Source organism: Chaetodon auriga, chromosome 4 (genome assembly GCF_051107435.1).
Source record: "Chaetodon auriga isolate fChaAug3 chromosome 4, fChaAug3.hap1, whole genome shotgun sequence".
NCBI lineage: Eukaryota > Metazoa > Chordata > Actinopteri > Chaetodontiformes > Chaetodontidae > Chaetodon > Chaetodon auriga.
Window position 1 is genome coordinate 605,001 of NC_135077.1, and position 26,700 is coordinate 631,700.

General features: G+C 46.6%; 2 protein-coding genes across 6 annotated transcripts in view; one reads left to right on the top strand and one right to left on the bottom strand.

Moving 5' to 3' along the window:
* Nucleotides 1-14,573, top strand: part of LOC143319110 (phosphofurin acidic cluster sorting protein 1) — an 18,976-nt gene extending 4,403 nt beyond the window's left edge. The window contains exons 2-24 of one of the 3 annotated variants that reach the window (XM_076727713.1): nucleotides 1-47; nucleotides 303-392; nucleotides 514-639; nucleotides 1,122-1,284; nucleotides 2,259-2,350; nucleotides 3,413-3,472; nucleotides 3,967-4,118; nucleotides 4,723-4,816; nucleotides 5,478-5,555; nucleotides 5,667-5,755; nucleotides 5,846-5,978; nucleotides 7,183-7,287; nucleotides 8,013-8,113; nucleotides 8,268-8,422; nucleotides 8,515-8,625; nucleotides 9,157-9,259; nucleotides 11,158-11,200; nucleotides 11,804-11,849; nucleotides 11,984-12,077; nucleotides 12,174-12,379; nucleotides 13,421-13,531; nucleotides 13,732-13,845; nucleotides 13,902-14,573. The exon at nucleotides 1-47 is cut by the window's left edge and continues 41 nt beyond it. In XM_076727713.1, coding sequence (XP_076583828.1) covers nucleotides 1-47; nucleotides 303-392; nucleotides 514-639; nucleotides 1,122-1,284; nucleotides 2,259-2,350; nucleotides 3,413-3,472; nucleotides 3,967-4,118; nucleotides 4,723-4,816; nucleotides 5,478-5,555; nucleotides 5,667-5,755; nucleotides 5,846-5,978; nucleotides 7,183-7,287; nucleotides 8,013-8,113; nucleotides 8,268-8,422; nucleotides 8,515-8,625; nucleotides 9,157-9,259; nucleotides 11,158-11,200; nucleotides 11,804-11,849; nucleotides 11,984-12,077; nucleotides 12,174-12,379; nucleotides 13,421-13,531; nucleotides 13,732-13,844 — 2,312 coding nt within the window. In that variant the 3' untranslated portion in view covers nucleotide 13,845; nucleotides 13,902-14,573. Of the gene's footprint in view, nucleotides 48-302; nucleotides 393-513; nucleotides 640-1,121; nucleotides 1,285-2,258; nucleotides 2,351-3,412; nucleotides 3,473-3,966; nucleotides 4,119-4,722; nucleotides 4,817-5,477; nucleotides 5,556-5,666; nucleotides 5,756-5,845; nucleotides 5,979-7,182; nucleotides 7,288-8,012; nucleotides 8,114-8,267; nucleotides 8,423-8,514; nucleotides 8,626-9,156; nucleotides 9,260-11,157; nucleotides 11,201-11,803; nucleotides 11,850-11,983; nucleotides 12,078-12,173; nucleotides 12,380-13,420; nucleotides 13,532-13,731 lie in introns of all 3 variants that reach the window. The other 2 variants (XM_076727712.1, XM_076727714.1) reach the window with 2 other exon arrangements.
* Nucleotides 1-26,700, bottom strand: part of slc8a1a (solute carrier family 8 member 1a) — a 55,845-nt gene that overhangs the window by 22,074 nt on the left and 7,071 nt on the right. Inside the window, exons 3-10 of one of the 3 annotated variants that reach the window (XR_013077059.1) lie at nucleotides 26,395-26,501; nucleotides 23,497-23,517; nucleotides 23,296-23,313; nucleotides 19,109-19,177; nucleotides 18,692-18,819; nucleotides 18,409-18,508; nucleotides 17,998-18,270; nucleotides 15,808-16,992 (exon numbers count right to left, since the gene is read on the bottom strand). Coding sequence is in view for 2 of the 3 variants with exons in the window: in XM_076727709.1 (XP_076583824.1) it covers nucleotides 16,616-16,992; nucleotides 17,998-18,270; nucleotides 18,409-18,508; nucleotides 18,692-18,819; nucleotides 19,109-19,177; nucleotides 23,296-23,313; nucleotides 23,497-23,517; nucleotides 26,395-26,501 (1,093 nt within the window). In the remaining variant the exon portion in view is untranslated. Of the gene's footprint in view, nucleotides 1-15,126; nucleotides 16,993-17,997; nucleotides 18,271-18,408; nucleotides 18,509-18,691; nucleotides 18,820-19,108; nucleotides 19,178-23,295; nucleotides 23,314-23,496; nucleotides 23,518-25,141; nucleotides 25,246-26,394; nucleotides 26,502-26,700 lie in introns of those variants that run through there. The other 2 variants (XM_076727711.1, XM_076727709.1) reach the window with 2 other exon arrangements.

Here is a 26,700-nt window from a genome sequence, read left to right on the forward strand (position 1 = left end):
AGCTGGACAGAGAGCTGAGCTCCATCGTCATCGCTGTGAAGATCCAGGTGAGAACACCTGAATCCAGTTTGTGTCTGTCCGTGTTCAGCTGCTAACAGCTGATTCGGGAGACGGTCGATGAGACACTTTGACTGGATGAAGACAAAAAATGAATAAAAACAGACATCAGTCACTGAGTCCATGGCAACATAAGCCGTAGTCCAGATCTATGAGTGTGTTAACAGAAGTCAGACAACAAGGACACGATTCAAAACAAGCGACCCGTCCTAAACATTGTTTGTGTCTTCACGTCTGTCTGTCAGGGCTCAAAGCGGATTTTAAGGTCTAACGAGTACCTCCTTCCTCCAGACGGCCTGATGGAGACAGAGCTGGAGCTCACCTTCTCCCTGCAGGTATGTCATCGTTCCTTCATAAAAACCAATGAAACTCATCAGGCTCTTCTTCTCTGGTTCAGCTGCTCGTCTCCTGCTCCTCAGAGGATGAATCCTACCCGTGTTAACGACTGTCTTCCAGTATCCTCACTTCCTGAAGAGAGACGTGAACCGTCTGCACGTGATGCTGCAGAGGAGGAAGAGGTACAAGAACCGAACCATCCTGGGCTACAAGACCCTCGCAGTGGGCGTCATCAACATGGCCGAGGTACGACAGGAAGCAGCGCGGCGGCGTTAGCCGGTCCAGACGTTCGTGTTCACACGTTCATGTTCACACGTTCATGTTCCCCAGAGGATGAACTGTAAGAACTGTACTGAGCCTCTGTCTGCATCTACTGCCACCATCAGGTCCACATATGCATTACAATGCAGGAAACCTACACACACACCATACACACACAACACACACACACACACACACACACACACACACACACACACACACACACAGTCACACACACACACACACAACACACACAACACACACAACAGTCAAACAGTATAAATTCTTCTTATTTTACTTTTTTTTCTCCTCTGTGTTGGTGTGTGGGCGGCTGTGTGTGTGTGTGTGTGTCTGTGTGTGTGTGTGTGTGTCTGTGTGTGTGTGTGTGTGTGTGGGCGGGCGGCTGCGTGTGTGTGCGTGTGTGCATGCGCGTGTGTGTGCGTGTGTGTGTGTGTGTCTTGTCCCAGGTGATGCAGCATCCGACAGACGGAGCCCACGTCCTCGGTCTCCATAGCAACTTGAAGGATGCTCCTGTGCGTGCGGCGGAGCTGAGCGTCCATTGTCTCTCCAGCCAACCAATCGAACAGGAGGACACAAGCGGTCACCATGGTAACAAGACCAAGGCCTCAGGTAGGAAGCTGACCTTCGCTCTGTCTGAAAGCATCAGGTGCTCATTGCATACCGGCTCGTGATTGGTCGCAAGCAAAGTGCACACGAGCTCCCTGACAGTGTCTTTCAGAAACAGGCTGTCTGTCCTTCAGCGTGCTGTCCTGTGAAGACAGGAGACGTCCTCTCTGCATGTCACTGAGAGACATCCCAAAGTGTCCTCAAAGAGACGCAGACAGACGTTAGAAATGACCGGCACACTGAATGAATGAGTGAGTGAGTGAGTGAGTGAGTGAGTGAGTGAGTGAGTGAATGAATGACTGAGTGAGTGAGTGAGTGAGTGAATGAATGACTGAGTGAGTGAGTGAGTGAGTGAGTGAGTGAGTGAGTGAGTGAATGAATGACTGAGTGAGTGAGTGAGTGAGTGAATGAGTGAGTGAGTGAGTGAGTGAGTGAATGAGTGAGTGAATGAATGACTGAATGACTGAGTGAGTGAGTGAGTGAGTGAGTGAGTGAGTGAGTGAATGAATGACTGAGTGAGTGAGTGAGTGAGTGAGTGAGTGAGTGAATGAATGAGTGAGTGAGTGAGTGAGTGAGTGAGTGAATGAGTGAGTGAGTGAATGACTGAATGACTGAGTGAGTGAGTGAGTGAGTGAGTGAGTGAATGAGTGAGTGAATGAATGACTGAATGACTGAGTGAGTGAGTGAGTGAGTGAGTGAGTGAGTGAGTGAGTGAATGAATGACTGAGTGAGTGAGTGAGTGAGTGAATGAATGACTGAATGACTGAGTGAGTGAGTGAGTGAGTGAGTGAGTGAATGAGTGAGTGAGTGAGTGAGTGAGTGAGTGAATGAATGAATGAGTGAGTGAGTGAGTGAGTGAGTGAGTGAGTGAGTGAGTGAGTGAATGAGTGAGTGAATGAGTGAGTGAGTGAGTGAGTGAGTGAGTGACAGGATTCAGAGTGTTGCAGTTGGTTGATGAGACTGTGTTTGTGGGACAGATCGCTCTCCTGATATGGAGAATTACTGGGAGGACGATGACGACAGCTTCTCCTCCGAACAGGAAGGAAGTGATGACGCAGTCCCACCTCAGGTGATTGACAGCTCAGCGTACCTGTTCAGCTGACACACCTGTCTCACAGCACAGGTGGAGCTCGTGACAGTAATGATGGCTCTGGTCATTTGAGTCGGGGTGGCAGCCTTCATGACTGTCATCACATTTTAAATGTCCGCATGTGAGAAGTCTGTTAGCTTATTGATCAAGAGTCGATTAGTTAGAAATGGATTGATAAAGTTGATGACCAGTTTATTAAATAAGATGTAATTCAGCTAAAAGCTAGGCACAGCATTCATCAGTCCAACATGCCTGCAGTTAGCATGTCAGTATGTTAGCATACAGAGTTTTAGCGGCATTTTAACTTATGTCCAGTTAGCCTGGTAATGTGCTAATGTTTAGCATGTCGCTAAAATGTTAAAACTGATATGAAGCGAATTAATGTTGGTAAATGTGACTCTGCTGGACTTTGAGCTGTGTGTTGTTGATTATCATGTTAGCATGCTAATGTTCCATTCAGCTCAAAGTGCACCTGATGACATTTAAATGCTGCATTTGATATCATTGATATTATTTGTTGATATGTTAGCATATCCATATTAGCATGTTTACATGCTACAGTTTGGCTAGTAATGTTTGGATTAGCATGCAAGCAATGTATTAGCATGCTATGTTAGCATTCATCTCAAAGTACACATGTAGTGATGGATCATCAACGTCTGTAGGATTCCTCCTCTGAGGACCATGAATGTCTGCCAAACTAGCAAAAATGTGCTGTTTCCAGCTGTTCTGAGTCACATCAAACTGAACACTGAACCAATCAGAGCTGCTGATTTCCAGGAACACACCGGTCAGACTGTGTGTTGGTGATTGACATCCGGCCACAGAGCATCAGTCATGTGACTGATGTGTTTGCAGATGCTGATGAGACGGTTTTCCGCTCGTTACAGAAAGCAGCTTGAAGGCGGTGTGTCAATTAAACGTAGTTGTAGAACAATGCAACATGTCGGATATGATGGTGCTCACAGTTTGATCAGAAGAAACTCCACAAATCTTTTTACCTGTGTCTCACCTTTCCTCTGTCTGTTTTCTGTCGTTCAGCAACCGAACTTCAAACAGAAGTTTGTGGCTCTTCTGAAAAGATTCAAAGTCACCGATGAGGTTTGTACTCAGCACTGTGTGGTCTTCACGAGACAGAATCTGCCTGCAGCCTCTAAGGAGTCCACTGCCATGAACAGGTCATTCGTTAGCTCAGTCGGTGCGGGTCAGAGGGACGTACAGAGCTCAGGGGTCGTGATGATGTGGAGGTGAACTGGTCTCCTACGAGGTTTCTGGGACTGGGATCCAGGACACGTGGTTGGTTTGGAAAGTGTTTGAATGAACTGATCAAACTGAAGAAGGTGGCTGATGGTTTGGTGACCAGCAAGAGACAGAAGCAGAGGACAGGAGGGACACTGCTAATATTCCTGATCAGTTCAAACTTTCAAATGAAATGGTTGCACGATGAACTCGTGCCGGAAAACCTTTAACATTAATAATTACAATAACCGTCATAGTGCTGTAATCAGAGTGTTCAGGTTGATCTCCTTCAGCTTTCGGGTTATTGATTGTTGTAGAAGCTGTCCGTCCACCTGACACTTAGCTTCTGTCCGTAGGTTCTGGACTCAGATCCGGTGGGTCAGTGTCAGGAGGCCGAGGAGGACCTGGATCTCCTGTACGACAGTCTGGAGGTTTACAACCCGAGTGACAGCGGCCCAGAACTGGACGACAACGACAGCATCCTCAGCACGCCCAAACCCAAACTCAGGTCAGACTGACGTCAGAGCAGACACGCCTCAGCTGTCCAACGTCCACACGTATGTTTCATTATAGACCTGATGGACGCTGCGTTCAGCTGGTGCCACACGGCAGCTGGCTGAACTTAAAATGTTCACATCAGTGATGGAGACGGTCAGTCATTAGCAGATTTTATCCAAAGTCACGTACGTATGAATTCACACACCGATAGTGCAGCATCGGGGCGGTTTAGGGGTTCAGTGACTTGTCCAAGGATACTTCGGCATGTGGACTGCCGAGGCCAGGGATCGAACCACCGACCGATTGGTGGACGACCGCTCTACCTCCTGAGCCACAGCCACGCACTAAGACAGTATTACGAAGGTGAGAAAGTCCATATGTGTGATGACGGATAGCTGCATCGCTGGTCTGGAGCAGAGAGGCTCACAGAGACACACTGCTAACGTGTTAGCGTCCTCCATGACGGACTGTCCAGCTGTCCCACTTCATGTCAGCACTCTGAAGATGGTTTCCAGGTCGTCAGCAGTGGAAATGTTGGCTGCTGTGTTTCATGTCTGCTGTGTCCCTGCAGACGTGTCGTTGTTGCTGACTGTGCTGACGTCTCCGTCCAACAGGCCTTTCTTTGAGGGCGTGTCTCAGTCGAGCTCTCAGACCGAGATCGGGAGTCTGAACAGTCAGAGGAGCCGACAGAAAGAACAAAGCGCAGCCGTGAGTACAAATCAGCAGATTCACCATGTTTTCAGCCGAGCACCACAGACGTGAAGAGAGGACAGCCAGAAGACATGTCCACACTTTAGACTGACAGAAGACATGTCCACACTGTAATTTACGTATTCTGGATATTATCACTGCTAATGTTAGCATGTAGCTCAAATCGCAGCTGAGGCTGACAAAGTATCACTAAAGCCTCGCTGGGACTGGATTTCTGTGTGCAGGGGAGGTGTCCAGACTTTTAAATGTCCTGCTGTCCTCAGTGGTTTCCATCCCGTCCAAAGTTCGTAACCACAGGAACACTTCCTTCCTGACTCGCTGGTCCTCCTGTCCTTTAAATCCCTGACTCTGAGGAGGACAGAGATTTTTGACTCTAACTCCCTCCTGCAGAGTCTTTGGCTCCTCTTCGGCTCTCCGGCGCCCCCCTGAGGAGGCTTTAGTCTTTGTCTTTAGAGTCTGTCCTGCTGAGTGTCCTTGTCTTCCTTCACCTCACAGTGTTAAACTGTAATGTTCATCCTGTCTGAATGGAGCTTTGCTCTGATGCTGTCCAAACAGGCCACTGTACATAAGCTCAACCCTTTGATTTAGGCAGCAGTGTTAGCTTCACTCTGCTGCCACCTGCAGGTCAGACTGAGTAACTGTCCTCTGTTGTCACCAGGAGACCGAGCTGCCGTCTTCTCCTGCTCAGAGACCTCGACTCCCGGAGGAGTCCAGAGGGGAGGTGGGCAGCCCCGGGGTGAGTCTGGACCAGAGACACACGCACACACACGCACACACACGCACACACACGCACACACACGCACACACACGCACACACACACTCTTATTCATCTTCTTCTCTCCACAGGAATTTGAGGATGATGTTGCCATGGGAACAGATACAGGCCCAGCTGCCAAACTGAGTAAAACTGAGTCCCAAACACACATGTCACCAAGGTACACACGCACGCACACACACACACACACACACACACACACACACACACACACACAGAGCTGTCAGCTGTCTGTCTGCTCTCTCTGCAGTAAGACAGGAAGTCAGCTGTCTCGCCATCCTTGGAGCGTCTCCATGAAGGACAGACAGAACTCTAGAGGGACAGACAGAACCAGCAGCGTCGACAGTGAGACGTCTTCTGACTACAGGATCCCTCCTCCACAGGTGAGACAGACAGACACACAGACACACAGACAGACACACACACACACAGACACACAGACAGGCGGACAGACACACAGACACACAGACAGACACACAGACAGACAGACAGACGGACAGACAGACACACAGACAGACAGACAGACACACAGACAGACAGACGGACAGACAGACACACGGACAGACGGACAGACAGACACAGACAGACGGACAGACAGACAGACGGACAGACACACAGACAGACAGACAGACACACAGACAGACACACAGACAGGCGGACAGACAGACAGACAGACACACAGACAGACACACAGACAGACAGACAGACACACAGACAGACAGACAGACAGACACACGGACAGACGGACAGACAGAGAGACAGACAGACAGACAGACAGACAGACGGACAGACAGACACAGACAGACGGACAGACAGAGAGACAGACGGACAGACAGACAGACAGACGGACAGACACACAGACAGGCGGACAGACACACAGACAGACGGACAGACAGAGAGACAGACGGACAGACACACAGACAGATGGACAGACAGACACACGGACAGACAGACGGACAGACGGACACACAGACACACAGACGGACGGACAGACACACAGACAGACGGACAGACAGAGAGAGACAGACAGACGGACAGACAGACGGACAGACAGACACACAGACAGACACACAGACACACAGACGGACAGACAGACACACAGACGGACAGACACACAGACAGACGGACAGACAGACGGACAGACACACAGACAGACACACAGACAGACAGACACACAGACAGACGCACAGACGGACAGACAGACACACAGACACACGGACGGACAGACACACAGACAGACGGACAGACAGACGGACAGACACACAGACAGACACACAGACAGACACACAGACACACAGACACACAGACATGCAGACACACCTGCAGCTTCTCCCTTTGACCCTTGACCTCAGCAGTGTCACATGAACACAGACTGGAAACCAAAGAACACACAGAAACACTGTGTGGACAACGGTTGGTTCAGTTGGACCTTTTGTCCAGTAGTGTCTTTGTGAGGACATTTTTAGACAAACAGTTGTTTTCTTGGAGGGACATGTCTTTGGTTTTTGAAGGACAGGCCGCTCAGTAATGACTGCGAGGACGGACAGAGGACAGTCATCCATCGTCTCTGCTGATGTCTGCTTTTAGGTTGCCAGGAAGTCAGTCCTGGATCAGCTGAACCACATCCTGTTCTCTGATGATCTGATCCCTGATTCCATCATCCTGATCAACACCGTGGACTGGCAGGGACAGGTCTGTCCATTTGTCTGTCTCTCTCTCTTCTTTCTGCCCCTCCTTTCTGTCTCTTTAGATTTTAATTTGCTGATAGCTATTCTGTTTTTTTCACAAGGACAGTCCACTATCAGTGAGACAAGGACACATGTCCTGCAGCCTGTTGCTCGGGTGTCCACATCGTATCAGTTCAGTGTCCCAGCAGCAGGTTGTACAAGGAAAGACAATGAGTACATGTCCTCCAGTAGAAACTGGGTCTGGTATGAACATGGCAGCTGATCATCATACAAACACATTTAAATTCAACAGATTCAACAATATAATGACTATTTCAACACCTGGAACTCACCTGAACTTGTGTGTGTTAACGTCTCAGCCAAGCTGTATTACGTAGTAAAGTATAAAGACCACAAGATGGCAGCAGCCACGTTTCAAGTGCCTTTTGGAACCAGTCACTGACCTCCTCAACATAAATGCTTCACAATAAAAGCCTGCTGGAAATGAAGGCTTTCTGTCCACTGACACGATACAGGAAGTGCATGTAATGCAGTAACAGGCAACAGGAGCAGATCTCCACAAGGCTTCCCACAAAAATATGATCAATTATCAAACAGAGGGATTAGAAATAAAGGCCTGCCTCTGCTACAAGCCTGCTTCAAATAAAGGCCTGTTGCTTTCAGCAGTTATTTGAGGAAATATGTCACATGTTGAGCTCTGATGACAGGAAGACATTTCCCTCTCTTCAGTATCTGTCAGAGCTTCTCTTCGATCAGCCAATCGTCTGCACCGTCTCGACAGCTGATGTCCAGGCCGCCTTCAGTGCCATCATCAGCCGGATCCAGAGATTGTAAGAATCATCTGATCAATACTTTGACTCATCAGTATGATGAACACCTGCCGCCTGTTGCACCAGTTATGAGCTCAACAGATGTCATGATCGATTCGAATCACGTCCGAGATTTAAGAAAACGTTTGATGTGTGACCTGAATGTGTTTCCTAGCTGTAACTGTAACTCCCAGACGCCGCCCACTGTGAAGGTGGCGGTGGGCGGAGATCAGAGCTACCTCAGCACCATCCTCTGCTGCTTTGTAGAGCAGTTGGCCAGCAAGACGCCTGATTGGCTGAACTACGTCCGCTTCCTCATCCTCCCTGTTGGTACGCATTGACTCAAACACATTATCCTCTGACATATAAACCATCCTGCCATGAACCCCCCACGATGCTCCATGTGTTTATCACCTCACCAGGATCCCACCCGCTGGCCAAGTTCCTGGCCGCCCTGGACAGCAAATTCAACAACCTGTTCATGGACGCCAGCTGGAGGGAGCTGTTCGGACGCCTGGAGCCTCCACCTCTCGGTACCTTCATGCTCTCTGATGGAGGGAAACTGACCCCTGACCTTTGGTGTCTCTGTCAGGTCCAGATCCTCCCCCAACATTTCAGTCCATGAAACGAATGAGTCTGTTCTCATGACGTGTCTCAAAACTGAAAGGACAGTTAATCAAACGTACCTGAGCGAGCTTTTCTCTCATGACACCGACACTGCACAAGGTTTCCCTGAAGCTCACTGTGGATGCTCGTGGTCCCCTGAGGATGGACCTCATGCATTCATGTGACGCTTTATGTCATTTTCATGCAGTGGGAAACTTAAAGAATCTCACAGTTTGATTCAGAATTCAGTCTCATTTCATTGATTTTGTACATTTGATAAATAGAAATGGGAGCAGTGGACTTCCTCACTGTTGTTGCTCCTGTTGGTCTTTTTATTTAAAAAGGTGAGACGCCGTCAGTCTCATTGACTCTGATGACATGACGAGTGTCAGCAGTGAAAACTCTGTGCTGTTAATGTTTAATATATTTATTTAGGTGTGCTCTGTCTCTGTTCACAGACCCCGTCGGCGTCGCAGGTCGAGTGTCTCAGTATCTGAGCGGAGCTGCTGTCTCTCACCTGTGTCCCATCTCAGAGGCCATGCTCACCTGCAAACACAAGAGGTATTTCTCTGAACTGCCACAGTCGGGATTCGACCTTCAGCCGTCACCTGGATGAATGTTTATTAACGCTGAATCTACAGAGTGAGCGTCGTGTGTCTGCCGCTGTGTCGCGTTAGACCACGTCTCTTCAAGCACTTTATCTTCGTAGCTGTAGACAAACGGCTCCTGACTTCCTGAGCAGAGTCACTAAATGCTCCACACCAGCCAACATGGCTGCCAGCCCACCCACGTCATTCCAAATCAAATCAACGTATTCACTCAGTCAGCATCACACAGCAGCGACGCTGAAGGCAAAGAGCGCAAAGACCAGGAACAACGAAAAGAGGAAGTAAAGTTAGCAACGTGTGACAGTGACTGCACACACACACAGTACGATGCTAGCTAACTACAGCTAAGTACAGCTAACGAGTGTCCTGTGAAAAACACAGACTGCAGAAAACAACCAAGTCAACACATCAGGTAAGGTCGAGCTATTCTGACCTGCTTCATCATCAGCGTCTCGTCTCCATTAAGAATGAGAAAAGGTGTTGATCTGCACAGAACGGTGGAGACAGACAGAACACGAGCTGAAGGAAGGACTCGTCAATCGTCCCTGCTGGTCTCCATCTCAGCACTTTTCTCTTTTGTCTTTTCTTTGCATTCAAGGAAGCGAAGTTTGCATTTTGATTTGTACCTCAGGTATCTCCCACCTCTCTGCTGCCCTCCCTTCCTTTGACCTTTGACCTTTGTCCTTCATGCCCAGCCCCTCTTCTTGTCCTGCCTGCTGTTTGTCTGAAACTAGTGACCTGATTCTGCACTGAAGGTTTCTCTAACCATCATGTGGATCAGGTTCTGGTGCTGCTGGGACTTCTAACCTGTGTGAATGACGTCCTGTCTGTAGTGTCTCTGTGGTCCCACGTGTGTGAAGGGACATTTAGAAGTCTGGTTCAGTGCAGATTGCATTGCCTCCATGACACCAGGATTGTAGTTCATCATGCACATATGCATTATGCTTGTGTGTCTTTGTGCACATGCTAATGTAGCACAACAAACGAACAAAACACTGATGAAAACATTGCACTCACCATCAAAGGTCTACAGGTCCAGTCACACCAGGAAGTGCTGAAATTCACCGGTGTGCCATCTACAAATATTTGGTTCTAGAGTCTCGGTGACGTAGTGAGTACTTCCAGAACCAGTTGGTGCAGCTGTCAAGCTACCTGCTAATATGCTAGCCAGCTGGGAACATGCTAGCTGTAGTCAGTCACCGTATCTCTCTCTATTTTCTCTTTACTGGACCGTTCAACATTTCATTCAGTTTAGAGGTACTGAAGAGGGAAAACAGCTCTCTGAGCTAACTAAGTGTCATTTAGCGTGTTTGCTAGTTCTGTCCCTAATTGGACAGTAAGTCTCCAGAGTATGATGTCCTCCTGTCTAACGGTGTGTAAACCAGGTCTCTGTAGTGGAGCGTCCATGAAACTGGATGAACTGATTTCACCATGAACTTCGTCTTAAATGCCGGTGTGAGCGGACCTCAGGCCACAGAGTCCGTTCCATGCTCTTCACCCCGTAAAAGCCTTTGAGCCAAACATGTGACTTTGGGCTGTAGAAATAAAGCTGACGTGGCTCGACCAGGGATCAGATACTCCACAGGCGACCCTGCGGTCATCAGAAGAAGCTCTGCGATCTGCTGAGAGCTGAACTTCTGTGAAGACTGCAATGACTCTGAATAGTTTTCCCATTCACTTCAATCCAGCTGCTTCAGTGCTTCCTTTGTCACAGCAGCATCTAGTGGACGTTAGAGGAATCACAGTGTAACACGACTGCCTTTAATCTACTTCTCATTTGTTCACTTGTCACCACTCAACGCCTGTTTGTCTGCATACTGAGTGAAAATGAACTCTGCTCTTTTTCTGCAGCCCCGACGATGACTCCTGTCAGAAGTTTGTTCCTTTTATTGGGGTAAGAAATACTGTCAGCTAGTACTATTACTGCAGTTTCTCCTGGAAAACTTCTTTTACTACGACCGTGACAGTGCTCCGCCTCGTGTTGGTTGTGTTAAGATGCTTTCTGTCATCATACAGTAGTAATAAGTCGGTCAAATACAGTAATAAGTAACAACTTATGAAAGAATCTGGATTTTATTTTGGTGGGACAGCAGGAAGTCGTCCCGTGTCTCGTGGACACTCACACACAGCAGCACAGGAAGTTTGTGTTTTGACAGAAATAATAGATTGATGTCAGAATGTGATGCTGCAGCTGCTCAGAGCAGAATAAACCGCTGAAGTTATGATGTCACTTCCTGTGTACGTGGTTAGTTCACAGACAGTCGACTGTCCTGCTGTTGTTACAGACAGTGAACTCACCACAGAGAGGGTTCATGGGAAACGGTGTCCATCAAAGGCCACTGAAAGCATAAATGCTGAAGAAACATTCAATTTAGATCTTTAACAGATTGGTGGAAACTTCTGACGCGAGTCACATGACTTCCTGTTGAGAAAGTCAGGATGTGAAGTTATCGGCAGGGTCTTTTCTGAGCTGAGCTGAGCTGTGTCTCTGTTTCAGCTGGTGAAGGTCGGCATTGTGGAGCTGAACTTCCTGTCCACCTCAGGTAGGCCAAGCTCACCTGCCACGGGCTCACCTGCCCCCAGCTCCTCCCCTCCACCTCACTGTGCCGGCAATGGTTCTCGTCATTCATCACGTTCTTCATCCAGTCGTTCATCACACCTGCTTCTCTGTCCACAGTTGACTCTGATGACATCATACTGGGATCTCCTCCCTCCCAGTCAGGAGCACCAATCAGCATCACCTCCACACCTCCTCCCTCCCCCTCCACCAGGTACTTCCTGTTAACGACACGACAACTTGTGATTCTCTGCTAAGAGACTTGACCTCTGTCCTGTGTCTCCTCCTGTTTCTCATCCTCTCTGTCCAGCTGTCCAGGGGAGGTGATGGGTCTGCAGGTGGACTACTGGAGCAGTCAGGGAGGGGGAGGCGCAGGAGGAGGAGGAGGAGAACGGAGGAAGGAGGTGGGGATGAAGAACACTCTGAAGAGCAACTTTCGCAGTCTGCAGGTGTCGAGGATCAGCGGAGGAGAACTGATGAGCATGACGGTGGTGACCAAAGAGAAGAACAAGAAAGGTGAGGAAGAGGAGGGACGGTGATGATGATGAGGGTGATGATGATGATGGTGATGATGAAGATGATGGTGATGAAGATGATGATGGTGATGATGGTGATGGTGATGGTGATGGTGATGATGATGATGAAGATGATGATGGTGATGAAGATGATGATGATGATGATGGTGATGGTGATGGTGATGAAGTTGATGATGGTGATGATGGTGATGGTGATGATGAAGATGATGGTGATGAAGATGATGATGGTGATGAAGATGATGATGGTGATGGTGATGATGATGATGATGATGATGATGATGGTGATGATGATGATGGTGATGATGATGGTGATGATGATGGTGATGATGATGATGAGGGTGATGATGGTGATGGTGATGATGATGATGATGATGAGGGTGATGATGATGATGAGGGTGATGGTGATGATGAAGATGATGGTGATGAAGATGATGATGGTGATGGTGATGATGAAGATGATGGTAATGAGGGTGATGATGATGGTGATGGTGATGATGATGATGATGATGATGATGATGAAGATGATGCTGATGATGATGAAGATGATGATGATGATGATGATGATGGTAATGAGGGTGATGATGGTGATGATGATGATGATGATGAAGATGATAATGATGGTGATGATAATGATGATGGTGATGATGATGATGATGATGGTGATGATGATGATGATGATGATGATGGTGATGATGATGATGATGATGGTAACGAGGGTGGTGATGATGATGGTGATGGTGATGGTGATGATGATGATGAAGATGATGTGATGATGATGATGATGATGATGGTGATGATGATGATGATGGTAACGAGGGTGATGATGATGGTGATGGTGATGATGATGATGATGATGATGAGGATGATGATGATGATGGTAATGAGGGTGATGAAGATGATGATGACGATGAAGATGATGATGTTGATGATGAAGATGATGATGATGGTGATGATAATGATGATGGTGATGATAATGATGATGATAATGATGATGGTGATGATGATGATGTGTGTCTGTCAGTCATGTTCCTCAGTAAGAAGATGAAGGAGAAGGAGGCGGAGTCGAGGAGTCAGCTGATCGAAGGAATTAGCAGACTGATCTGTACCTCCAAACACCAACACACACTGAGAGGTATGCACACACACGCACACACACGCACACACACTCAGTGTTTCTTCTTTTTCTAAACAGCATCAAACATGAGCTTTAGTGTCAGTCCACATACTGACTGACACTCAGCAGTTGACCAGTGATTGATCAGTGATTGACCAGTGATTGACCAGTGATTGATCAGTGATTGATCAGTGATCAGGATCTCCTGTGTGTCTCAGTCTCTATAGACGGCGTCGAGTGGAACGATGTGAAGTTCTTCCAGCTGGCTGCTCAGTGGCCTACTCACGTCAAACACTTTCCTGTGGGGATCTTTGGCTACAACAAACCCTGAACCCTGATCCCTGACCCCTGACCCCTGAACCCTGAACCCTGACCCCTGACCCCTGACCCCTGAACCCTGAACCAGATCAGATGAAACCCTGTTTGCCTTTTTCTCTCTCTAGTCCTGTTGGATCATTTGTATCATGTAAGTTACTTTTTAATTCTTTCTATGGACTCTGCTGTGGATGTTTGAGCTGCTCACTGTACATACTGTCCACAGTGTGTTTGTCTCATAATGATAATAATGATCTGGCTTATTATTGAAGTTCCGCTGTGGATTAACTGGAGCTGTTATCAGAGCAGAGAACGTGTCTGCAGTGACTCGCTGTTCCCTCAGAGATCAGCTCTGCCGGAAGGTAAACTCACCGCAGTGTATCGGAGGTTCAGGGTGACACCAATGGGCAGAAATTTATTTCATCTCAGAAGATGTCAGATATCTTAAAATAGTGTCGGCTGGGAATGCACTAAAGTACCCATAATGCTCAGCTGCTGTTGCTGTGGAGACATCCAAACACTGCGCCTGCAGCTGATCCAAAATGAACTGATTCAGATTTCTGCATTGATCCTACAAACTCTTTGATTTCCCCTCAGAATCACTTTGTGCTTCTCGTGTTTCTCTTGTGTTTGTTAAGCGTCACACTGCAGAGCTTTAACCTTTAAAGAGGCAGGTTGCACTTTAGTAAAACATATTAAAAAAAACTTTAGGATGTTCAAAACAATAAACAAACCTGGAAATGACTGTTAGAGGCTGGTTTCCTCACACTGTGTGTTTGTCTGTCATGTTGGAGGAAATCCTTTTCGCTGCTGACGATGGAAACCGATGAGTGACTCTGCTAGTTCAAATAAATCACAGCTGACTTTGGTTTTCACTGCAGACATGAACGTCAGCGTCCCGGGTGACAGTCCGTCCCCCCAACCGTCACAATTAATTAAAACAGCCACTAGAGGTCGCCGCCCAACACTGAATGTAAATAGCAGTCATAACCTGTTTGCGCAGACGACCTGTTGGACCCTTTGACAGCTTGAAAACCTCTGAACTCGTTCCACCGTTGGGACAAACTTCACTTGTTTAGCTCCCTGCGGTCTCACAAAGAGTCCAAGACGAACAGACAAACCATCAGCAGGCTGTTTGTTCTCACTGAGGCTGCAGCAGAACTTCAGACTTTGTTGCGTTTCCAGTCGCAGGAGGTTCTGTAGGACTTAAACCAATCAGACTGAAAACAAACTGTGTGACTGAAGCTGTTTCTGTGGACCAATCAGAGCAGAGATTTATACACAGTGAAGAGGAAAACAACACATCACTCACTGTACTTTAATATTTGAAGGAAACACACTGCATCCTGATGTCAGATAATACACAACAGCTCTTGTGTTGACATCATCCAATAGGCATCCATTTTGCAGTTGGCTGCTATTGCCAAACAACCAATCATATCACAGATCATGATGACAGTGTTCTTTGAGGTTACATATGCGCTCACACACACTCACACACAAACAAACGCGATCGTATAACTGCTGCCGCTGCAGCTCCGGTTCAGAGTCTCTGTTTTAAAGAGTTCGAGGTCTCAGTACAGCAAAGACCTTCAGTGGTTTCAACACCAAACTCAGGATCATCCTACGAGCAAAATTAACTATATTTCAAACTCAGTGCAGATATTCATTTAGGTGCAACACGACTCCTCCAGTGACCTGAAACATCAGAAGCCCTGCAGGTTTTCACAAGTCTACAGCATGAACTGCCTCCGTCGCCCCTCGGCTGTTCGTCGTCACTACTGTGGTTGTGGTTCAAAGTCTTTGCATGACAAAATTCAAATGGTTTATGATATACATTGTTTAAAGGTACAGATGAGGGATTTATGATACAGGTGGATGTCTTTAGATGTTCAGGAGGTATGTGAAGAAGATAGTCCAGTCATGGAGGTCACCAGCACGAAACAGCCAGAGAACAGTCCAATATGGACACCAAAGACATTTCAGGAGTCTTGAGGGTTCCACGGTAACCTTCAGAAACCCATCAGGACTGTCAAGAACACGTGGAACACGTCAGCAACCTCTGGGAGCTTCAGAAACCCTTCAAGGATGTTTTGAACCTGATAAACCTTTAAAGAACGTAAAAGAACTATACAGTTAAAATATTTAGCGATTTGTCAAAATGCCAAGAAACCAGTCAGATCATCAAAAACACTATTAGTTCATTCAAGCCTTCAGAAATTTCAGGAAGCTGGCAGAAAACTCTCTTTGAACTGCTGCGATACACGTCCATTAGAGCATTCAGTCAACTGTTTGAAACCTGTTACAAGCTTTAGACGTCTATCCAAACCTTCTAAGAAATAAAAACTTAAAGTCATCTGTCAGAACATTCAGGAGCCCAGCTGACAGGAGCCTGTCACATTATGCAGGAACACACTGGAACTTTTAGGAATGCATCAGGGCTGTCAAGAAGCTGTTTAATCCTTCAGGAACCTTTGGGATCTCTAGAAACCCATAAAGATTGTATTGATCTTCTTTTATTGTTTTGAACAGAAGAAGACCATCAAACAGATGATCAAAAAAAAAAAAAAACTATTATAACTATTAGGAGTTCAGAAACCTGTCAAGACTGTTACATGTCCTGTAGAACCTGTAGGAATCCACCAGCTGTCAGGAACCTGTCACAAGCTTTATACATCTACCAAATCTTTAGACAAAGTACAGAAATTATAGGAACCTGTCAGAAAATGCAGGAATCTGCTGGAACTTTTGGAAACTGTTCATCAAGGGCCATCAGAAGCAGAACTTTTAGAAGCCCTTTATGTGACAGTAGGCCTCCAGGGAGGAGAAGACAATGTACATTAACCACAGGCTGAAGAACAGGCAGCTGGTGAGGATCTTGGGAACTCTGGGTCCACCGAGCTCCCCACCAATCTCAGGCCGGCGGCGGTAGATGAGGACAGCGATGCAGATGAAGGCAAAGATGGTGAAGAGTGTGACGGAGAAGGCCAGCGTGCCCGGGTCGACCCTGAACTCCTGACCCTTGGAGTAGTGGTAGATGGCAGCGATGGACCAGGCCACACCAATACCAAGGAAGACGTTAACAGCGTTACTCCCAGTCACGTTGCCGATGGAGGCGTCGGCATATTGGTCCTGGATGGCTGCCACCTTACTGGCAAAGGTGTCTGTGGCAGAGGAAGAGGAAAGGAGATGCTATGTTTGAGTTGCAGCGACCTTGACCTGTTTACCTGCAGAGCTGATTAGTTTAAAGGTCAGTTTAGTGGTGCTGGTCAGTCCTCCCCACCCTGTCAAAACAGTTGTTTAATGTCCTCTGTGCCACTGGAGGACACAATAACCCTGGTGATGTCACTGTGACATCACCAGGGTTATCTCATCTTGGGTTTTGAGTTGAAAGGTGTGGCTGTTCATTGGGCAGCGAGGCTCTAACAAATAACACTCTCCAGTTGCAGTATGGGAAATGTAGGATCCTTTTTTTTCTCATTTGACCAATACTAGGGACTAAAATCTGTCCACATTTCGACCATTTCTTATTTAATCTGTTGCTCACAGGTCAAAGCACTTTATGGAACTGAAAATAAAACACAGAGTTCCCCTTGAAAGAACTAAACCCAGATCAGCAATCCTGCTTTTACTGCCATCTAGTGGTCGCTGCATGCATTACCTACACTCTGTGTCATACAGCACGTACTGCCATGTCATACTTAGATATTCTCACAAATACAACGAACCACACCTGCGATGTTGGGTGTTGTCTAAATGTACATGGATGTAACAACAAAATAAACTTCTTAACTTTTGAATTGAGGGTTGAGGTAAAGCTGACTGCCTGTGCCAACAAACATGTGCACATGTCCGTCCACGCAGACTCCTGAGTGTAGTTTACTCAGGACCATGTGTGCATCCACAATAGGGTTTGGACTTCAGCCAATCACAGTGTACGGTTCGATCAGCCAGTCACCTCATTGGTTCTCACACTGTGCGCAAAACTCGCAATTAGTTTTGACTGTTGACAGTTCAAATAATGACAGCTGCACAAAGTCTGCCTGTGATTGGGGCTGAGGGATTCTTACTTATTGTAAAGCTGCTTTGGACAACAGCACGTGCTAAATAAATGTGATGTATGGAACTGTACTTAAAAATGAGGAGAGTGGGACGGCTTTGTATCAGACCTGGTACAGATGTGCCCAAAGCGACGAACACCACAGCAGTGACGGAGTCTTTGAGGCCAACGGTGCAGCCGAAATGTGACGCCAGGTCGCCGATGATCGCAGTCAGCAAGCCGATGACGGAGATAGAGACGCAGAAACAGGCCCAACCATTCCAGTAGTCGGTGGGAGGAACGAGGGCGAACAGAAGCTTCCAGAAGACGGTGAGGAAGTGCATGACGTAGTCAAAACAGGAGGGCAACTTCTCTTCGCCACATTCATCATCATCATCATCACCTGGGCAGGAGAGGGAGGCAGAGCCAGGAGTCAACACAATTCCTATTTAAGACTCCTTTAAAAACTTAGATTTTTCTTTAAGTCAGAATTGGAGTCTGGTTTCTGTGCCACACTTTTTGGCTCAGGTCACGTTCTCACCAGAGCTGACCGTGATGGCTTCCACAAACTGTTGTCTCCAGCTGTTTGTCCCGATCACCAGGGCCAGGTTGGTCTTCTTCAGGAGTTTATCCACGGTGCTCTGAAGGACAGCAGGTCACAGGAAACAGTGACTCACCAAACAACAAAAAGTTTAAAGGAAACGAAACAAATCATGTTCACTGATCTCTCTACAGAGAAATCTGAAGACTGATTCTTACATTTGACTGTACGCGTTCATCTGATGTGTTAATTAAGACATCAATTAAACACAATCTGATCCCACCTTGAACTCGTACGACTCCTCTATAATGACCTCCAGCTTGACGTGCTCTCCCAGCATCGGTCTGCCCATCTCTGCGATCCTTCGCTCCTCCTCCTCCTTCTTGGTCAACACCTCCTCACCCCGCTCCTCTGAGAGAGAAAGAGAAAGATTGATAGTAAGACTTTCATCTCTGATGCTTCAATGTCAACAAGGATTCAGAAAAAGACAAGAAGAGTGGGAGGGACGGATGGGACTGGATAGATGATGGATGGATGGATAAACCAATGATGGACGGATAACGGGACAGACGGATGGACAAATAAACTATGGAGGGATAGATGAATGAACAGATGGACCGGTGGTGGCCATAGCCTGATGGGTGGATGAACACCTGGTTACAGACGTATAGATGGATGACAGACGAACAGGTGCACGCACCTGTGATGTTGATGATGGCAGAGGGGGCGGGGTGTTCTCGTCCCTGGACTTTCCTGTAGACGTCTCTGCCTGAACAGGTGAACAGAAACTGATTCTACTGAAACCACCTCATGTTCCTTATGTCAGAACCTGAACCAGAGACAGTTCTAGAACATCACATCAACAACTCAAACGATCTTAAAGAAAGTATTTGAGCTAAAAGGTAAAAAATCCAAATAATAATCTGATGACTTTTGTCATCTGAAGGATCTGAAGGAACAGCAGTTCTGAACACAATCTGTGAAGAGTAGATTTCAGCTGGTGTGTTTTCAGCCATGTGGTGAAGGAGCTGTAAGAAACTGGAAACATCAACGTGATGATAATCTGTCTAATCTGACGTTATGACAATAAGAGCTGCCGTGCAGAATATCTGAAACTAAGCCTCAGGTGTTAAAATAGAGCATGCTCGGTGAACTCAGAGGAGATGATTTCCCATCAGCCTCAGTGGTTGAGGAGGTCATCCATCATCACACCTCAGGTTCTGTGAGGTCAGCAGTGATTGACGTGCAGAGTTAAGGCGTGCGGTCAGGACTGTGGATGTTGATGGTGGATAAAGAGAATATAGATAAAAACCTCACCTCCTGCAGATTGAACAAAGTCTAACGTTAATCTGATATACGACAGTAAAATTTAAAAACCCTGTGTGCAGACACACTGACGGCGGATGTGTGGTGAGTGGAGGTGAGGACGAAGTTCAGCAGTTTGGAGTTTACCATCTGGACGATGGTAGAAGAAGTTAATCCACAAACCACGACAACAAATGATTCACAGATGATTCAGACTTGAAAACAGCTCGGCCATGAAGTCAAATGCTGTTTCTGTAATATCTCACGGGAAAAATGTCACGTTTTACAACCAGAGGGAAGCACGTTTTTAGTTGAATTACAAAGAGGTGCTGGTTCTAGCAGAGTTCCCTGAGGGCTCACACGGTAGAAAAACATACTGCCATTAAGGTTTGTGCACCCCGAGTCCAGTTTACACGAAATCATGAAGTATGGAAGCAAATAACAGCCGTAAAGATTTGAGTCTTAAAAGCCGCTGAATATATAATCCCTTCTGAACCGTAAGTGTTGACATTTTTATTATCACTGAGCGAGCGGCACTTAACAATGTTTTACTTTGAAAACCATCTATTTCAGTTTATGTGGTGAAAAATCAGCAGTTTTAACTTTTCAGTTTCTGCAGTTTCACCAACTGAATTTTCACCGTTTTTTTAGGGCTCACAAAGTTTCTGGATGTTGGTACTTTTCTGTCTGAATATAAGAAATAAAAAGAGGAAATCCATTTTTCTAAACTGCACAACTTGTAATTGACAGTGGATTCACATTTCAGGTGTTTGCAAAGTTCACCACAACATGTTTGTGGCATTTATTTGTTTCCCCACTTCTGAAATATAATTCTGGGGTCCTAAGTTATAGTCTGCTCTGATTGGCTGACGAGACAGGTGTGACAGTACTGCGTGTTTCTCACAGAAGTCTTATTGTTCTGTTTGTGGAACCTGACTGAGCGTTTCTTCAAACACCTTTATCCGCTCATTCTTTCTACGGTACGATCCTCAGGGTGCTCCGTGTTTCAGCATCACGTCCTCATTTTGACTTGCAGTGAAACTAGAAACTGACTCAGGGTCAGTATTCAGGTGTTTGCAGTACAGTAGAGAACATGTCACATTCAGTGACGTATTCTCTCACACTCTGAGAAAAGGCTTCCAGAAACCTTCAGAGGTTCTCCAGAGTTTAGATTTCAGTGGAAACACTGAAGGTTTGTTGAGGAAACTTTCACAAAGAGTTCAGAGACCCTGATGACTTTCTACCATCCACAGGTTCTCTGATTGTAAGGATGGAACAGGTTCTCAGTGTGTAAACAGTCAGTCACACTCATCAGCTCTATTATGTCTCAAGATGGACATAATATCAAACACAGGCTCTCATTTAACGAGCAGGTGGAGGTCTTTTGCAGCTTTGCATTGGACGGATGAAGTAAAGGCTGGAATCAGAATCACGTTTATTTCCATTGTGGTGTGTTGGTGCATAACAGTAAACCTAGTCAGAGAAAGTAAGAAAATAAAAATAAAATACTGCAAAAGACAAGAAACATGAGCAAAAGATAGAAAAATGTGCCATAAATAAATGTGGATAATATGATTGAAAAGTTGTTAAAAATATGAACAACGTATGTCCTTAAAATCAGAGAGTGCAGGGAATGTGGAAAAAAAAAAAAAAAATAAATAATCCAAACGATGCACTTTAATGTAACGCACTGACACACATGTGTAGTCTCTCAGCGTTAGCCCCGCTAACGCTACAGGCCGGCGGGCTAACGCTACTACAAAACTGAATGTGACATGTTCTCAAATGACGGTATGACCCTGCTAAATAAGACTCGGAGCCCCCGAAGAGGTAAAAACAACAGTGTTTCATGTTTCCCTGAAAGCAGGGACGCAGGAAGACAAGAGGTAAGATTCAAATGCAGATGTTAGAGGCTGACCAGAGGCAGAAAATCCCAAAGTACAAAAAGCTAACAGGATAGAGAGACACACAAAGGTCAAATCCAGAAAAGGCAGAAAAACAGGGAAGCGCACAGAAGTGGTCTCAGGACATTTCCATCCAGAGCAGTTCAGGAGGACTCCTCATCTACGGAGAGCCAACAAAGAAAAACTTCCTTTTAACAGGCAGAGACCTTGAGCAGAACCAGGACCAGGATCTGGGTGGGGGACCATCAGATTTGACTGGTTAATCGATCGATCTAAATCCAATAACAGGCAAGGTCCAGGTAAACTAAGCAATAATCCAAAACCATCAGAATAGACAGGCTGGAATGGTACGCTGTGTTCCCACCGAACGCGATGAAAGCGATTTAATCGCGCGTCAAATGAAATCGCGTTGCGCTACTCGCTCCAGTTTTGATGCTGGTCCAATATGCAAAAAAAACGCCAACAAGCCCGCCCAAACAACAACATTTCTTCCGCCATTCATTCTCTCGTCGACCATGGCTGAGATAACCACCATCGCTAACCACCATAGTCCATACACCTCGCTCACGCTCACCCAGGCCTGGTCTGTCTTGTTCCTGACCCTGTAGAGGGGACAGGAACTGTTATACAGCTCTGGGTGAGCGGTGACGGCAACGATTAGCTGCTCCTCCATTGTTTCTGGCGGTTTGGTTTGCGCCTGGGAACACCAGGACGTCCGTACGTCACCACGTCGATGACGATCTCAACGCTGATAGGCTGTCGCGGCGCGTCTTCACGTGAATTCGCCGCAAAAGTTCAATTATTTCAACTCGAGTGATGAAGCAATGCCGCGATGGGGCGACGCGATGGGAGCGATTTTCGCCAACGCGTCCATCGCGCAGCACGATCGCGTCCAGCGCATCGCCCGCCGCGATGACGCCTCAAATCGCGTCTTTGCATTGACTTTGTATGTAATCTTGTCGCGCGATCTTGCAACATCGCGTTTGGTGGGAACACGGGGTTAGAAGTCAAGGTACGAAGACGAACTGGCCGTGAGTCAAGGAAAACCACAGACTGTATTCAAAAGCACCTGCTAGCGGCAGTTTGCACTGATTTGACCAACATGTAGTGTGGAGTCTGCAAACAAACAACGAGGCAAACCTCCAGTCTGCATCAGACCGGCCTGTCTCACCTGCTGTGTCCCACAATGCAAAGTGCTGGAGCGATCACACGACCAGCCGGGCAGAATGTTTTTTTTTTTTTTTTTACAGTGTTCATTAGTTATTTCATGATTAAATTCACCTCTGACATCTCACACGTGTGTCATCAACACTGAGACTCACGGACACCCTCCACACGTAAGAAGCCAGGGTCCAGCTGAGGTCCAGCCAGGGATTTGATGGAGGACATTTTGTATTTAAAGGGGGTCTTTGTGCCTCCACAGACAGATAAATGAGAGCCAGCTGAGAGGTTTCACTGTGACCTGTGACACTGCTGCATCTGTTAATGTTCACAGTGTTGCTTTAAGTGTTGAATCACTGTAAAGCAAACGTTTCCACCACTGAGGCGTCTTACCATACAGCTGCTTGTCTAGTGAGAGGTCACACAGAAAGGGGAAATTAACTCAACACTAAATGTTTTAATGTATCATCAAAAACTCAGACATGTGCAAGGAACCAACATGTTTGGCTTCACCTACCTGTTTTGACGAATCCACCTGAAAGGTCAGAAAATACGAAACAGAAAGTCAACATTTGTTCTGATTTAGTGATTGTTCACTTAAATAAGACAAAAATCCACAGAAGACTTGAACAGGACTATGTTTGACGGATACATAATGAATGAGTGAGACAGAATGACAGTCGGCAGGACAGAAAAGGGAAACATGAGACCAGCTTACCGACTTCCTGAAGCAACACAGCTGAAGAGAGGAAACAGACGAGAGAGAAATCAGAGATAAAATGAAGCAGAAAAACAAAAAGAAAGAAAAGGCCAGACGTTCTGTCAACAGCTGCAAACTCATGGCTCCTCAAAAAGCTCCAAGTCCTCATTGAAAATCATATCAGCATTTTTCATCATCACATCAAATCATCTGAAGCTGGACGGTATTTATTTCTGGACATTCACCTTAAAAACTCTCAGTCTTCAAACAGGTGACTAAGAACAAACCTGTACATTCACAGGTTAGGGCTCAAGGACTTGACCAATCACATCAAGATAAAGTTATCAGTGTATGAAGAACAGGACCTTGAACTCCAGAGCAGGAAGACATGTTGGACTGTAAGAAAACACGTTAAAAACTACGAACACTGTTCTACTGTTGATGTCAAACCTGTTAGTGTTGGATGATGTTTCAGGTTTTATGTTTGATTTGGTTCAAATTCAAAGCAAAACAATGTGAGACAAAAACAGACACAGGAAGGATAAATACAGCAGGGACAGACAGACAGACAGAGCAGACCTGTCCTAACCCGCTCAGGCCTGTCCTAACCCGCTCAGGCCTGTCCTAACCCGTTCAGACCTGTCCTAACCCGCTCAGGCCTGTCCTAACCCGCTCAGGCCTGTCCTAACCCGTTCAGACCTGTCCTAACCCGCTCAGGCCTGTCCTAACCCGTTTAGACCTGTCCTAACCCTTTCAGGCCTGTCCTAACCCGTTCAGACCTGTCCTAACCCGCTCAGGCCTGTCCTAACCCGTTTAGACCTGTCCTAACCCTTTCAGACCTGTCCTAACCCGTTTAGACCTGTCCTAACCCGCTCAGGCCTGTCCTAACCCGTTTAGGCCTGTCCTAACCCGTTCAGGCCTGTCTAACCCGTTCAGGCCTGTCCTAACCCGTTCAGGCCTGTCCTAACCCGCTCAGGCCTGTCCTAACCCGTTCAGACCTGTCCTAACCCGTTCAGGCCTGTCCTAACCTGTTCAGGCCTGTCCTAACCCGCTCAGGCCTGTCCTAACCCGTTCAGGCCTGTCTAACCTGTGTTTCTCCATGTCACAACCAGTCCTAAACTGTCCCTTCCAACCTGTCCAAACATGTCATTACCTTTCCTAAGAGTCTAAACCAGCTGTAACCGGTGCCATCCTGTCCTCACCAGTCCCCACATGCCCTGTCCAAACATTTTCCGACATATCCAGACAGGTCCTAACTTGCCCCAAATTGTAGTTTGTCCTAAAAGGCTGCAACCTGTCCAGATCTGTGTCCTAACGTCCAACGATGACCCAGCCAGTCCCTACTTGTTCCATTCTGTCTTAAACACACACTGAAAACCAGTTCCAACCTGACCCCACCTTTACCAACTACTTCAAACCAGTCCAGTCGCAGTCAGTCCTAATTGGTCCAAACTAGGCCTAGTCAAACCTGTCCTGAGCTGATTTGTTCTTAATTAGTAGTAAAAGCTCTGACCAATAGGAGATCAGCTCATGGCGTTGTGAAGTAGGAGGTAGCACAGCGACATCAACAGGAGTAAAGTGAACAAACGCAGGAAAAGAACGCCTCAAGGTAGATGAAGGACAGGTCACAGGTTATCAGAGAGGTCAAGGTGCCTTTTCACACCTGTCCATCTCCTCTTGTTCCAATATGGCTCCTTCAGCTCTATGAAGAAGCCGGCCTGCTTATCGTACTCCTCATGGTCAATTATTCTAACGGCTATGGTTTTCCTGTGGACGAAAGAGTACAGACAACAATAGTGGGAGGGGGGTCAGAGGTCAGGGGTCATGCATTAGTTCACCGACACACAATCAAACACACTCGTCAAGGCCGACAGATGCAACATGTGACAGGAGTCAGCGTGGAGGAAATGACCTCACCTCATCAGGCCGGCAGGGAGGACGAATCAAACTCTGATGTTAAAGTCACAATGACAGAAATCTGTCTCACCTCATCGAGTCTTTACATCATCATGAACACCTGATGAAACCATCATTTCATCGAAATCACCAAAATACAACACTTTTCCCACCAACACCTCGAGGTATCCAGTCCAGCAGATTCTGGATTTAATTTCTGAGGCTTTTATTGTAGATTTGTAGTGAAGGAGGAGCTATTTGTGGAAGTAAAAGTCTGATCCTACTGTCAATGTTCCCATTTCACATAGTTTAGTTAGTTCACTGACAGCTCTCACTCTTCAAGGCCTGGATGGACACGAAAATCTTTTTGTTGAATCATCAGTATAAAAGACAAGTATCTGATTCTTTAAGAGAAAAAGAAAGAGGGGGAGTAACCATGTTCTGAGGTTTGGAACTCCAGTTCCCATAATGCTTTAGGGGATGAGAACAGGAAGTTAACATTTCATTTTTTAGTCTGCATTTGTTTAAGTCAAAGTGTCTCTGTTAACAGTCTGCTGAATTTGCTGTTAGCGCCTCCTGTTGGCGCCTCCTGTTGGCAGAGCCTCACTGGATCACTGTGGTACTGAAGAAAACTGAAAAACATGCGGACTGTCAGGGAAGCTCTGCAGCATCTTTTTTGTGTGGTTTCTCAGTGGATTTATGGAGGTTTAGAGAGATTAAAGATAAAGTTTAAGTCACACTGAATCTAAAAATATGTCATGTCTGCTCAGATGTGACTCGGAAGTGTTTTTGATTGAATCTGCAGCAACAAATTCAGCAACTATCACGATTTGTTTTGTTCTGAGCTGCAGTGACAAAGTGTCTCTGACGTTCATTGTGACTTTAACTGTCAAAGACTACAACAGACTGATTGCTGACCATTTCCCTGTGAGGTTTTGAGGTGAGTTTGGATTAACAGAGGTTAAAGGTCATTCACAATGGGGGCAGGGTTACAGGGTTACAGGAAGGCGACACCCCCACCTTTCCTCTCACTCATCTCCAGCAGCCGAGGCTCGCCGATCTCTAGGAAGAAGTTCTTGTTTTTCTCATATTCTTCATCGTCAATTATATTGATCTGAATAGTTTTGCTGAAACAGAAAAAAGACAGAAAGGTTGCAGAAAAAGAAGAAGAGTGCAGAAGACTGAGGCGTGGGCAAGGTGGATAAAAGGTGGATGCTGTCAGCGACACGGGCTGGAGCTGGTGGCGGAGACTGCAGGTAAGCAGCCACAAATCAACATTCAGAGAAACATTTCCTGAAACTAAACATGAACGCATGTGATTGCTGT